The 14,673-nt window shown below is 36.9% G+C and overlaps 1 protein-coding gene and 1 long non-coding RNA gene across 2 annotated transcripts; one reads left to right on the top strand and one right to left on the bottom strand.

The window, feature by feature from the left end:
* The first annotated feature begins 6,196 nt into the window (after positions 1 to 6,196).
* Positions 6,197 to 8,014, top strand: LOC114183381 (uncharacterized). Its single transcript, XR_003604354.2, has 3 exons — positions 6,197 to 6,315; positions 6,435 to 6,508; positions 7,764 to 8,014. It is a non-coding gene; the product is annotated as an uncharacterized LOC114183381 (long non-coding RNA).
* A 579-nt stretch (positions 8,015 to 8,593) lies between these two features.
* LOC114185267 (protein trichome birefringence-like 39) lies at positions 8,594 to 12,207 on the bottom strand. The gene is made up of 5 exons (XM_028072894.2): positions 11,732 to 12,207; positions 11,456 to 11,627; positions 9,581 to 9,756; positions 9,322 to 9,480; positions 8,594 to 9,113 (listed from the first exon to the last, which is right to left on the bottom strand). The coding sequence occupies exons 1-5, from the start codon at positions 12,031 to 12,033 to the stop codon at positions 8,825 to 8,827; spliced, it is 1,098 nt and encodes a 365-aa protein (XP_027928695.1). The 5' UTR covers positions 12,034 to 12,207; the 3' UTR covers positions 8,594 to 8,824.
* Between the last annotated feature and the right edge of the window lie 2,466 nt (positions 12,208 to 14,673).

Raw genomic sequence — 14,673 nt, 5'->3', positions numbered from 1 at the left:
TATGAACTGTTTCTCCATCAGGTCTTCTATCTGTTTCTTGAGCTCTACCAACTCTGTCGGAGCCATGCGATATGGGGCCATCGAGACCGGGCCTGTTCCTGGGACCAGATCAATAGAGAACTCCACCTCTCTACTGGGAGGCAACCCTGGTACCTCTTCTGGAAACACATCCCTAAAATCCTGGACGACTGGTATCACAGACGTCATTTCTCCTCTCTCCACCTCCATATGCGTGAAGATCACGTAGCACTGCGCACCGTCTTGTAGTTCCCTCATGACACCCTGGGATGACACCAACTCAGGCTCCTCCGAGTCGGGAAACAACAACTTCTTCTCCCGATAATCTATCAGAATGCGATTAGCAGAGAGTCAATCCATCCCTAAGATCACCTCCAACTCCTGTAGAGGTAGGCAGATTAAGTTTACCCTGTACCTGCGCCCCTCTACCTCCACTGGAAGCCTAGCACACAAGGACGACGTCTTGACCAAACCCGACGCCGGAGTAGACACCGCAAGCTCACACTGCAGCTCGCACACCGGCAGACCTAACCGTTCCACACATGCATTTGACACCAAAGAGTGTGTCGCTCCAGAATCATATAACACACAACAAGATACACCAGCTATCAAGCAGCAACCCATAACCAAGTTACCTGAACCAGTCGCCTCTGCTCCTGTCATAGCATAGACTCTGCCCGTTGCCTGAGGCCTGTTGCCTCTGTCTCTCCCCTGATGCTGCTGAGGTGCCTGAACTGGAGGGCGTGTCGCTGTCCTAGCAAGGTTGGGGCAATCCCTCCCAAAGTGGCCTTCCTTGCCACAGTTGTTGCATCTACGATAACCCTCCCTACGGGGACAAGCATACCTCGGGTGGGGTCCTCCACATGAGTAACACCGAACTCGACCCGGCTGAGGAGAAAAGCTCCTAGACTCCTGAGGCTGATGGTGTGGTCTATCATACGGTCTCCTCCTCTCCTCATGTCGGGGTCGGGACCCAGATGGTCCACCAATCCTCTGGGGCGGCTGTGACTGCGGTGGGCGCTGGCCTTCCACCTCGCGCTTCATCTTCTCCATTACTCTGGCCTTCTCCACCAGAGCAGCAAAGTCCTTGATGGACAAGGGTGCCACCATCAAGCGGATGTCTCCTCTGAGGCCGTTCTCAAACTTCCTGCATCGCCACTCCTCATCGAGTGGTAGGGTGTAGAAACGGCTGAGGTGTTTGAACCTCTCAGCATACTCTGCCACTGTCTTCCCTCCCTGGGTCAACTGGAGAAATTCCACCTCCTTGGCGTACCGGATACTGTCAGGAAAGTACTCCGATAGGAATCTCTCCCTGAAAATCTCCCATGACATGGGCTCATCCCTCTCCTCCAGGATGGATCTGGTGCTGCTCCACCAATGCTCCGCCTCCCCCGTGAGCATGTACACAGAGAACGCCAACCTGTTCTCTGCAGGGCACATCTTTGCATCATAGATGCGCTCCAGGTCCTTCAGCCATTGGTCTGCGGCGTCAGGACTGGTCTTCCCGTCAAACTTCGCCGGGTGGTGTTTCAGAAAGTCCTCCAGGCTCCACTCCCTGACTGTAGGTCGTGGTTCAGGACCAAACACAGGGGCAGCCACCCTGTTCTCCTCCAACTGGCGGAGGGCCTCCATATGCTGCCTATGAGCATCCTCAGCAGCTACTCTCGCAGCCTCCATCTGCTGCATCACAGCCTGCTGCTGCTCAAGCGACGCCGCCTGTCGCTGCATGGATGCCTCATGTTGCTGCATCATCGCAGCACTCTGCTGCGTCATAGCTGCTACCATTGCCTCTATGGCTCTGGCGATATCAGGTACGTCTCCCTGGGATGATTGCGAAGTCCTACGAGGAGGTGCCATAGTCCACTGGCACATAGAAAAATCACTTGGTTAGGCTCGATAAAGGCAAGAATTTTAACTAAACACTCAGGGACACACAGAGAAAGCTAAGCGGACAACCCAAGTCCACAGACCTAAGGAATGACCGCTCTGATACCATAAATGTAACGTCCCATTTAATTTATAAACGCAATTAAAGGAAACGCCACACATAAGATAGCATAATAGCGCAGTCCTGGGGTTCCCAACATCACCCCTATAAAACTAGGCACACCACGATGCCAGCAAAGGTAGGCTGAATACGAATACAACATAGAGTGCAGCGTAGAAATACAAAAAGAGATACATGGGCCTTAGCCCTGAATAAAACACAAGGAAAGCTCCAGCCCGGACGGCTAAGCGGCGGAATCACCATTCGCTTGTTGACCATGAGAACTTCGCCCATCTGCTCCCATCAACCAAGTTGATGATCATCGCAAGGAAAACAGCCACATACAACACAACCATGCAAACAAATGGGTAAGCTAGAGCCAATCAACATATTCAAACATGCAATCAGATATATTCACATCATCTCATCCACATAGCAACCAAACATGTTATGACTCTTCATTCAATACACTACGACTCGACTCGACTCATCCGGATACGTATAACTCGGTCGGATTCAACGGATGCTTGCACTTGTGGTGGATACCCCTGCTCGACCCTGAGCTGCTCGATCCTGAGCTATGTATTATCAGTGTTACGATGAATCAAAATCTCTCCCACCACAAGGTTAGCCCTTAATGAGTTTCAGGCCTCCTGCTACTCCCACCACAAGAGTCAGTCCACTCTAAGTGAGACTAACTGGCCCCTCGGAGCGTTAGGATGCAACCTTACCTTGAATCCTTACCTAGTTATACAGATGGAGCACCACCATGAACACCCACTAGCAGGGGCCATGGAATTACGTCCCGACCACTGAAGCGCGACCCCGGAGGTCTCACCTAGAGACCCCAAGGAATTTACACGCTGACACGGACCAACATTCATAACTCAGCACTACTAGAATATTAAAAGCATGTTTACAATTCCATACCCATCCATGAGATTTATTCCTCATACGCATCACATCTGAGTCCATACCACTGATCATCACCATCCCATGAGTCTAGGATCTCATCTCATGTCAATACCACGTCCCTTAGATTTCAAACCACACATTCATTTCGCATGCTAAGTCTCATACCAACCCATTCACCCACAATTCATGAATCATACCCAAGAATATACTTCTTGCTCCGTCATATACAGGTCAATCATCATACAATCATACTCAACCAACACAGATCATTCAGGAAACATCAAACATCCAAAACACAGCACGGTCTCGCCCAGCATCTCGCTCAGGCTGAGGGGTCTCGCTCAGGCGAGACGTGCTCGCTCAGGCGAGCCTCCCCCTCGCCTAGGCGAGAGTACAAAGAAAACAAGGGCATGGCAACACGGGATCTCGCTTGGGCGAGTTGCCTGCTCGCTCAAAAATTGAGCGAGCCGCCCAGGCGACATTTCGCGCAAAAAACTTCGGCGAGCTCCCTGTTTCATCTCGCCTAGGCGAGATGGACTCGCTTGGGCGAGATTAACAGGTCTCGCCACTATTCTTCACTGCAACAGCCATGAAAACGAACCACACCAGCATATAGAGCATTCTCATACATCAAAATGAAGGATAAAATCATACAAACAGAAATCCACACCGTTACAGATCAAAACTATTGGCAAACAAGAGCTCTAACTTCCCGTACCTGGGATTCAAGCTAACAGAACTTCGACACGGGACTTCGTAATGCACCAACTCAAAGATGGCTCGCAGAACTGGCTGGACAGCGAAAGAGAACCATGGAAACTGGGTCAACAGAGGCTTTTAACTGAAAGTGCGAAACACGATAGCAAAAAGGGAAAACGGTAGGCTGGGAGAGACACTTACATGGAGTAGAAGCCCCTTTAGCTTACGTGACAGTCGAACGGAAACCCTAGCGGAAAGGGGGTGGCGGCTGCAGCTCAAGGCAAGGCAAAACTTTTCTGAAAATGGCAAGGAACTCTAGGTTTAGGGCAGACCTAGGAATTTTATACATTGGGCCGGCCTTAGGCCCACTCACAAGGGCAGCCCATCAACTTTAGGGCAGAATATGAAAATGGGGCCTTACACTATACAACAAAATATAAATAAAAAAACTACACATTTTCTCATGCTAATTTAGAAAAATTTGTTTATAAGACAATTTGATTGAGTAATTTACTATAAAGATTATAATTAAATATTAAAGTATCAACATATATAACTTGACAATCAAATTAATTAAACATTCAAACTATTTAAATATTATTAAGTAACATTTTAATATTTAAAAATATAAAATTGTGAACTTATATAATTACGGACAATAAATAAGAATATGTTTGTGTAAGTTTTTATATTGGATTAAGAGAAGTGTTCTGCACAAAACTTGCGGTCCTAAATGTTAGTTAAGTGAAAAGAATGGTTTTAATAAAAAGAAATAATATCTAGAACTACAATAGTGACTTTTATTGAGAAAAGGTTAAGAAGTTAGGATTATAGAAGAATTTTATATATTTTTCATTTTAAACAGAATAAATAATTCTATTAGATCTTGATATCATTATAAATGTTGTTGATAATTAGATTAGTTTTCAAAAAAATAATAATTAATTGAATATGACTAACATAAATATAGATACCACTTTGTACCTGATAAATGGATAATATAAAATAATAGTGATAACACATAAAATTTAGAAGATGAAATAACGATTTCAAATAATAATAATAAAATGGCGATATAGATAAACGAGATGTTCCGCTAACGATAATGTGTATTTGATGTTTTAAATATGTTGATTGCATAAAGGAATTTGTATTTTGAATTTTGTTCGATAAATTAATTATTCTTTTAAGATAAAATTTTATTTTAAAATATTAGATTTTATAAAAAATTTAATATTTAATATTTTTTCCGATATATGTATATGTGTGCACGAAGAGAAAATATTTGTTTTAAAAATTTCAATTTCTTTGAATTCTGTTATTTTATGTATTTGAAATGTTTTTTAAGAATTTTTTTTTATTTTTTCATTCAAACGACGCATTTTACTTCAGATATTTTAAATTCTCAAATTAATTAATTATCTTATCTAAACACACTATTTATAATTATATACCTATATATGAAGCATATTTTTTTTGTTTCAATTTGTTTTTCAAATCTATATTTTAAATCATATTTTTTTTCAAATTAAAATATTTATTTTATCAATTTTACCATTTCTTTAATTTTAACTGTTCTTTTTTAAGTTTCAACATATTTTTAAACTTAACTACTTTTTTAATTATAAAATTATCTATAAAATAAATAAAAACTATTTACAATAAAATTATAAATTTATTATATTTAAATTCATAATTATAATAATAACAATATATAATAATAATAAATTTATTTGTGTTTTCACTAGTAATAATGTGATTTCTTGTAATTTATTTTGATGTAGTTGTGAAAAATTGTTTTAAGAATTTCTTAATAGTGACAAAATTCATGTAATGTTTTGTCAATTGAGATATTAAGTTAGTTATGCATGTGCTTGAGTCATTTATCATTTTCTTATGAATAGATACCACTATATTCAAGATGATCTTTATTGCCTTCTACTTTATTAATGGAGGTTTAATGATATTTTATTAATGGAAATTTTATAACGTGTAATATTTTATATTTGTGAGATATGAGACTATCATAACCAGTTATGTTACCTTAATTAGTTTCCATTAGATTATTTATAGTTTATGATTCATGTACTTTTATTCTACTTTTTCTGAGAATTTTATGAAAACTATAACTTATGGCAGTGATCCTATTTTATCAGACAGTTGTTTTCGATAGTAAATCTAATCATGGCGGTGATATATCAATGTGTATTTAGATTTTTTTTTCTCAAATAGGTTTTTCTCAACATTTATTAGAAGATATTATGTATGACAATATCATGTATTTTCTTAGAAGGGGTACGATAGCCAAAATGTTTTCTTTTCTTAAATAAATATTGCATACAAGAAATTATGAAATTATTAGTGAATATTTACTAATAGAAAAAAAATTATCGATAAAATAGATTTTATTCATAAGTTTTAATGATGAATTTATAATTTTTATTATTGTAAGATTTTTTCATTAGTAAAATTTGTAAGCCCCATTTCAATTTCTTTTTTTTTTGTTGTTTGGGCCTAGTCATTCGTGGGCCTAAGACCAGTCCATTAAGGGGGCCCCAAGACCCCCTTCTGCTTTCTCATTTCACTTGTCTCCGTTTCTGAAGCCGTCTCTTTATCCCCTCTTGTTCTTCTGCTAGGAACTCTGCTAGGGCACGAAATTGTCCGTCTCGGAGCTAGCAAGACTCATACTTCTCCAGGTAAGCTGAGCTAATAGGCCTTCTGGTCCCTTCTTTTCATTCCTCCACTGTTGAAAAATGTTAGTCAAGTTAGAGTTAAAGTTTCCTAACTTCGTCTTTCACAAATCCTGATGTTTCAGTTCACTGCCTTGGCCTTGGAACTGAAGTAACCCTTAGTTCGAGTTTGTTTTCGTTTGATTAGCCTCTGAGCAAGGTAAGGGAAGCTAGAGTAATCGTCTCCTTAAGTGTTTTTACCTATTCTGAACGAATCTTGTGTTTTGATGTTTGAATCTTATGGCTTGATGTATGAAGTTGGTTGCTGGGTGTGTGTGTTCGATCAGATGAGAAAATGCATGTACTGGTAGGTGAGAAACCTGCTAATCTCGCCCAAGCGGGTAACCCTCGCCCAGGCGAGAATAGCAGGGACTCACCCCTGAATTTCATCTCGAATGGTCGCCTAGGCGACAAGCATGATTTTTGAGCGAGACACAGTCTCGCCTAGGCGAGACGCTGTCGCCTGAGTGAGAATTCGATGAAATTCTTGCAGAGGTCACTGTTGGACCCTCGCCTAGGCGAGAAGAGGTCGCCTGAGCGAAAACGCCTGGGCGAAGATCTTCAGCTTAGGCGAGAATTCGTGACAAGGACTGCTGTGTTGGTTGATGCTACTACATACTTATGTTAATTACTTTCCTTATTCATAGTATGTGATCATGCTTAGTATGTGTGCTTGATTTGAACTGAAGAGTAGTCATTGTTATGTATGATTTATGTTTTGAATGTTGGAAGATATATTGTTATGCATGTGATGAGTATGAGTACAGAAACATGATATTCTTAAGTGTCTGAATGCACTGAATTTGGGTGATGGATAGGCATGTGATATGTGTTGAGAGGGAGTTTCATGGGGAAAACTCCTAGTGATATATATATATATATATATATATATATATATATATATATATATATATATATATATATATGTATGCATGTATGTATAAGTGCATGCCTAGTGTATACCTTGATATAGGAGATGTCTAGATAAAGGAAGGTATCCTGAACTCTAATAGACATTCACGCTCACGTAGAGCAGAATGGTTTATGTGGTGAGAGTGGCAGGAGGTCCTAGTCTTGGGACAGTTTGGGCCCGAGACATTAATGGATTAACCCTGTGTGTGGTTGGGTGATAACCCCTTGCGTCTAGACTCTGCAGAGTTTAGAAACCAGCACAGGTGCATACTTCCTTTAGAATTCTATATCAAGTGTATGATCCGGATATCGAGTCATAGGAACTTGCATTTGTCTGCCCTTTCACGATTGGAATGTTTATAAGTTCATTAATAATAATTTGCTTTGTCTTGTACATGTTTTTATAATATGTTAATGACGTTTGCACTAGCTCACCCCTTTGCATTTTATGTATGTTCCTGTTCTGTCTTTGCTTTGCGATGATCACCTCTTGGTGGGAGCAGATGGGGCAAATCCTGGTGGTAGATCCGATGGGGGCAGTGGTGCTGCATAGCTGGACCTGTTTCTTGTGGCTCCTAGGAATGACGTTTTGGCTCTAGGGTTGTTATAAAACTCTTGTCCTAGGACAGTGTCTCTTTTGGAAACTACCTTTTCTTTTGACTTTTAATTGTGGTTAAGGCACTGTGATTCTACCTAAGACTTTTACATGTTTATGGATGATTGTAACAATGACTTCCCTAAGTTCTTCTTTTGATTTTCCCTATTTATATGTATATAGCTATGTTACGTGGTTATTCGGTAGAATTAAATCTACTTAAATGGAATGTCACAAAATTTATTTGTAACATTTGTCAATAAAATAAAATTGTTATCAGTAATAGGTAGTTTTATTACTAGAACCAATGAATAATACTTTTATTTGTAAAATATATGTTAGTAAATTTTGTTAGAAAAATTTGTCGTAAATTAAATGCTAAAGTTTCTGGTTTTACTTATCATATTACTCTCTTTAATTCTTATTAAAAACTTAAATATTTGAACATTAGGATTTATGATTTTCGGATCAAAACACACTTTCTCTTCTTATCTTGGAGAAAGTAAGAACTTTCTTTTTATTGAAAGGTTGGGGAGCTAAAGTTTCCTCAAAGATTTTATTTAATCTAAATTTGGAAGCCCTATTTGTTTCTTCTAGTAATTTAATCTGGAATAATTAGTTTGCAGAGTGGGATCAGATTCTCCCTTGGCTTTCCTTTTTCTTAAGCTTCAGCAAGAGAGGAATTTCACCAAGCACCAGATTCACAACCATTCAGCAGCAAGTTATTCCAAAGGAAACTTCAGTGCAAATGCTTTTCAATATTCCAAAGGGGGTATTGTGTTTGGTACATTAATGGCATGTTTATGCCAAAACAATATGATAATTTACAATTTGCAGAATCAAACCCTTTTATTATTATCCAATTCCAAAGAAGCAGAATGCTAAACTAACATCTCCTACATTAGAAAACAATTGGTTTTCCTCTAAGAAACAAAGTTGGCAAGTCACTATAGGTAGGTGCTTCTTCCTTCAGCCAAAAAGAGCAGCATGCAGAAGCACATTCCATGTATCAGGCAGTCCTGGAAGACACCAATGGCTGCAATCACTTGCCATAATCCCACTGTACCCTTCAGGATGTGCATCTTTTCTGTACTGTGACAGTGTAGTAACATCAAGAAAATACACCGGCTTCTTTATCCTACTCAAAACCTTGTTCACTATCACCCAAGCCATTGGTGTCCCTGCAGGGTACTTCAAACCAAAGAATGGTTCTTTCTCACTCATGCAAGATCTTGCTGGTTGGTTCCAATCTTTCCCCCTAAGCATAACATCAAACACCCACCATGCACAATTAGTAAAACCAACAAACACTTCTTAACTTCCCATTTAACACCATCAAATAAATTACATCTCAGCAACAATTTTAAGGAGGTCTTCTCATTTAATTTAACCATGTCTCTTTGATCTATGACATAAAAACTTGATCTTTACTCAAGCTTAATCAAATGGGGGTAGAGAAAACTTACTCATAATGCACAGGAGAAATCCCCAGAAAGAAGACTTTGGTCTGAGCTGGATTCACGTTGATGTTAACCCATCTAGCCCAAGTTGTCAAACCTTTGTAGAATAAAATGAAACGGTTCATGTCTTTGTACAACTTGTTACCCTCTTGAACATAGTCCCACCTGCAATGAAGTAAAACAATAAGCAATTATTTCTCATCCCTGATTAAGGGAACTGATTATGATCATGATTATGACATAATGATGTGAAAGATGATCCTACGGCTGTGAACTCCCGGTGTGGGTCCACCAGTGCCACGTGTTGAAAACTAGCACGTCCATTCCTCTCCAAGCATCACCGCTCTTGATTGAGTCAATCTTCAGAACCCTTCCAACACTCTCACGGTCAAGGTCCACCAGATATGGTGTGCGATACAGAAACAACTCGAGGCCATAGTCCTGATAAAAACAAAATAACTACAATTATAAGAATCACACAGTGAATAATTTGTCTATTTTTGGTGTCTCCTCCAAAGTTTGTTTACTTCCTAAGAAACTTCCCTACCACATTATCAAAGCCTGTCTTTTCTTCCTATTGTTTCTAAATGTCAAAAACACTAAAAAGGACCATAGAATAACAAAAATTGAAGAAAAACAAAAATCCCTCACTTTTGTAGATAGAATTTACATAAGAAAAAGTCGTGCAAGCAGAGAACAGCGTATGAATCAAGCCACAAGTGTCAAGTGGTCCAATTCGGAACTAATCTAATTAAGAACAAAACTACAAATTATGTCTACAATCCTAGAATTACTGTTGCTGTCACATTTTTTAACTGTATAATCTACATGTTATGAATATAAAACATATATATTACTACGACCCACTTCGACTTTTCTTAACTTTTTCTTCAATGAACCCTCCATATGTATGATTATACTCGTAATGTTGTGTAAATTGCTTTGAAGCTGATATGGGGTTGGCAAAAATCAAACTTTCAATCATTGCACATTCGGAAACAGACTGTGCAAAGAAAAACGAGTTTTAGCAGAGTAAAGCTTTGTTCACAATTTAGTTATTACTAATGATGATGTGTGTTGGGTGCTGTGGAATTTCAAGCCGAGATTGATGACTTGATGTCACTACACACAGCAAAAATTAGAAGGGAAATCTAGATTTCCCACATTCATCATTGCTAATTAAGACATTTGTTTACCAAATTTCTACATAAAGAAAGAAAGTGCTGACAATTTGGATCACAAACATAAACAAAGCTTTTGATGGTATCTATACAAACCAACCATACCACACAGAGAGACACAAAATACAATACCAATGAATTGGTGACATTATATGTTGCACCTTTTCATAAAAACTTTTTACTTTATATTAGCATTCTCCTTTGAGAAAGAAGAACAGTAACAATAAAAGTTACTGTAATTTTAGCACTTTTGATTAACTTAGTCTATTCTTTAAAATAAAAAAGTCCAAGTTAATCATTGAACGTGTAAAAGATGTTACAATTCCATCTTTAGACCCTTTTAATATTAAAATATAATTTTGAAAACTAATTTAACACTGAATCAGATACCGCTTTATTGTTAGATTATAATATTCAGGAAACTAATCAGATTTTGTCAAACCGCTCAGACACTGGTATGAAAATTATGTGCAGGTTCAAAAAAATGGGCTGAATCGAGAGGGTAACAGCTCGAGTAAAGAATAATTAAAGCAATTAAAGGAAACATTTATTATCCTTCATGTTAACAATCAAAGGTGTCCCCTGCAAAAGAAGAAAGACGCCACCAATCACGTCGCAAACTTTATTTCGGTGCTTCACAGCAACACACACAACACAAAACAAAACCCGAGTTTTTTTTATTCTCGCCGGCTCTCACACCAATTCATCATCAATACCTCAGTCACAGTTCAACACTTCGAGAAAATAAATCGCATTTTTCAACTTTCTGAGAGAGAAAACGACACCACTTGCATGGACACAACTCAACACAATAGCTTAAATCACTTTTACTTTAATGTGACTGATAGAGTGTTGTTAACGCCACTACAAAATCTTGTAGCCAAACTTAAAATAAAGACAGGAATGGAATCAATTCAATTGAATAGTTAAAGTTAAATAATAAGAACTAGAAAACCAACCTCAAATGTGATTTTGGAGAGAGCTTCTTGCTTGGTGAAGGTGGTTTTAGAGTGAGGCACCCAAGAGTGAATCATACAAGCGAGAGAGTTGAACTGGTTTAAGCTCAAGGAGTCACCGACAAACATAACCTTCTTGCCTCTGTACTTAGCGAGAAAGTCAAATGCGTTGAACCTGTTGACACAAGACATGGAAATTGAGAAGGGTTGAAGCAGAAGAAGAAGAAGAAGATGAAGAAAAGATGAACTGGGAAAGTGAAGGTTGGAAGTAGGTGGTACCTTGGTAAGGGACAAGAGAAGGGTTGCCATCTATATTTCTGATACTGTGTGTCAGGGCGACCGTACTTTTGGCAGTTGAATTGTGGATCTATGAAGGGACATGTAGAAGGGTCGTAGAGAGGGTATGAAGAGTCATAAACCCATTTTCCACGGAACAAGTTGCATCTTCCTGCAAGTTTTCTGCCACTGCTCAAACTGGAAACATTGGCATTCAAGTAGGGGTCAAATTCCTGAGCTTTCGTTTGGAAAAAGCTTAACACAACAAATAGACACAACAACAGGGTTGGAAACAAGAAACCCATGTTGGTTTGGGGTTTCGTTCCTTACTACTGCTACTACTTTTCCTTTCCCTCTGTGTTATGTCGAAGGAAGAAAAAGGACGAGAAGTGCAGAAAAAGTTGTCTCAAACAAAGCCTTATATAATGTTTATTTTTGTGTTGGTCTGTGACTGAGAGAGGGAGAGAGATGGGGGTTGAAGAATGTGAAAACATGGCACCTTTTTCTCTCTGCTCTCTTTTTTGGTTTGTATTATTGTTACGTGTTATTTCATTATTTGTTTATTTAATTCAGCTGGCGGAAACAGTGCAATTTTGGATGGATTCTTTAACAGTGTCATGTGGTAGGGATGGATCTAATCCTCATCCTTGCATTGGTCATTTTTTATCATTATTTAGTCAGAGGTCAAATTTTCACAGCAGTTTTCTAGGATAATTCTGTTTCTTAAGCTTATGGAATTTAAATAGCAAATCTTTAATAATAGCTATCTCTTCTGAACAACATTGTAGTTTATGGAGGCATTAACAACATGGTCATTTCAAAGTGCCATTAGTTTATGTACATCCAGTAATCTCAAGTCACTTAGTAGTTGAAATTAAGAAAAAATGTAAATATCATTTATTCTTTCATCCTCCATACGTATCTTTAGGAGAAAAGTCATAATTCTAAATTTTAAGAAGAACAATATTTTGAATGTGGTAATTTATTCTAAAAATATCACATGACTAACTTAATATTTTGAATGTAGTAATAGATTCTAAAATTATCACACAAACTTTCCGAAAAAAATACGAAAGAAGTGAATGTAGATTAATTTAAAACCATCATATTCCTTTATGTGCAACACACCAACCTGAGTTATGCTCTCTGAAGCAACTCAGTTATTACCTCTGCTATGGTGGTAATTAATTATCTGAGTGCATCACGTTATCAACTTTGATCTGGTGTTCGGATCGTAGCAGAGACAGAGGTTGACCAAAAAAACAGTCTTTTTATCTTTCATGTGCCGCATGTTCTCTCTTGAAACATGGTTTCAAATCAAGCAATAGTCCAAATTTTTATATCACAAAAATAATACAAGTGAGGAGAAGATAGCATGCATCTCATGCAAAAGATAGGTCTTCTACGAAAGGTGTTAGATGTTGACCATAGGCTTAGCAGAGTTAGGCAACTAAGCACATCTTGAATCACAAATATGGGTGTGAGCTAACACTGTCCGTGTTTTATTCTCCCTTTTTGGTTCATATATACACCAGAATGATTTCATAAGTCACTGTATTCTTGATTTGTGATATAATATTTTATTGTAATTATAGGCACACAGTGATAAACATGAGAATTCAGTGACAGAGAAAAAACGAGAGAAATATATAAGCACAAAATGGTTGGTGCTTGCTTCTTCTGCAACAATAAATCATCCCATATAAATATGAATTATGATTGTCAATTATTGTTTAGGCTGTGATTATACTCCTTTTAGGTGAGATTGGCTTGTGTCTGTAAAAAATTTTAATTTATTTTTGTTTTACTTACAAGTTAAGCTATTCCAATATAATGTTATGTTTTATGTCTGTGTAGTTCCTGCTCTGAAGTGGTGACAGTGAAAGATGCTCAAGTGTTGCAGTAAGATTTAATTGGTAACAGGGACTACCAGGATAGTTTAAAAATAAGGTATTCATATTAACTTTGGTATGATTTTTTATTAAAAAATAAATTTTAAGTTGCTCTTAATTTTTTATATTTTCTGAATTGAGTTCTTATTAGATGTATTCTTATTAAATTAATATATTTTTATATTTTTTTAATTGAGTTTATTTTATTTAATATTTTGTATCAATTTGGCAATGTTATTATATTGTCACTTATGAAATGCAAAATTTTTTATAATTAAAATAAAATAATACTGCACTTGATATAAAACAATAAATTATTTTTATAATTTTGATGGAAAACATATAAAATAACAAGAGATGGCTCATCAAATAAACATCTAACTGAATAACCGCAAAAGATATTAGATTTTGATATGAAAATCTTCAGACAAATTATTATCTAACATGTTATTAGAATAATAAAAATCACTTATAATTTTATATTAATTACGTATTGTTTTATTATTTTATATCTCATTTATGAAGACAAATAAATACAAATATGAAGAGAACAATCATCTTACACCCAGTTAATAGAAAAATAAATTGAAAAATATAAAAACTTTGTATCAATAAAAATTTAAAAATAACTAAAATTTTGAATTACTTAAAACTAAATTAAATTTAAAAATTACTTACACGCTATATTTTATAACATAAGTTTTAAATATCTTTCAATATTAATAATAGATCTTGGTAAATATTAAAACTAATTTAATATTTAATTATAATAAGTTAAATATTATAAAACTGTGAATCTTATAAAGTTTCATGGTGAAAACAAGAGTTGGTTGAAAATTATGTTATATGGCTAATCTACTTAATAAAATGAGATATGAGGAAAAAAAAGTATAAAATTTGTTCAGAGTAGATGGTTTTATAAGTTTGGAGTTGAACTTGTAAGACTATTTTATATAAATTATGTAAAACTTTTTTTTTTCTGTCCTGATGTTATGTGGAATGTGTCAAAAGACAAAGTTCTGATATGATAAAGTATGATAGTTGGTGACAATT

This window comes from Vigna unguiculata, chromosome 5 (assembly GCF_037176805.1).
Source record: "Vigna unguiculata cultivar grain cowpea cultivar isolate G323 ecotype 2 chromosome 5, ASM3717680v1, whole genome shotgun sequence".
Lineage (NCBI taxonomy): Eukaryota > Viridiplantae > Streptophyta > Magnoliopsida > Fabales > Fabaceae > Vigna > Vigna unguiculata.
The sequence above is the reverse complement of the archived record's forward strand: the minus strand, read 5'-3'. Positions and strand labels throughout refer to the sequence as shown.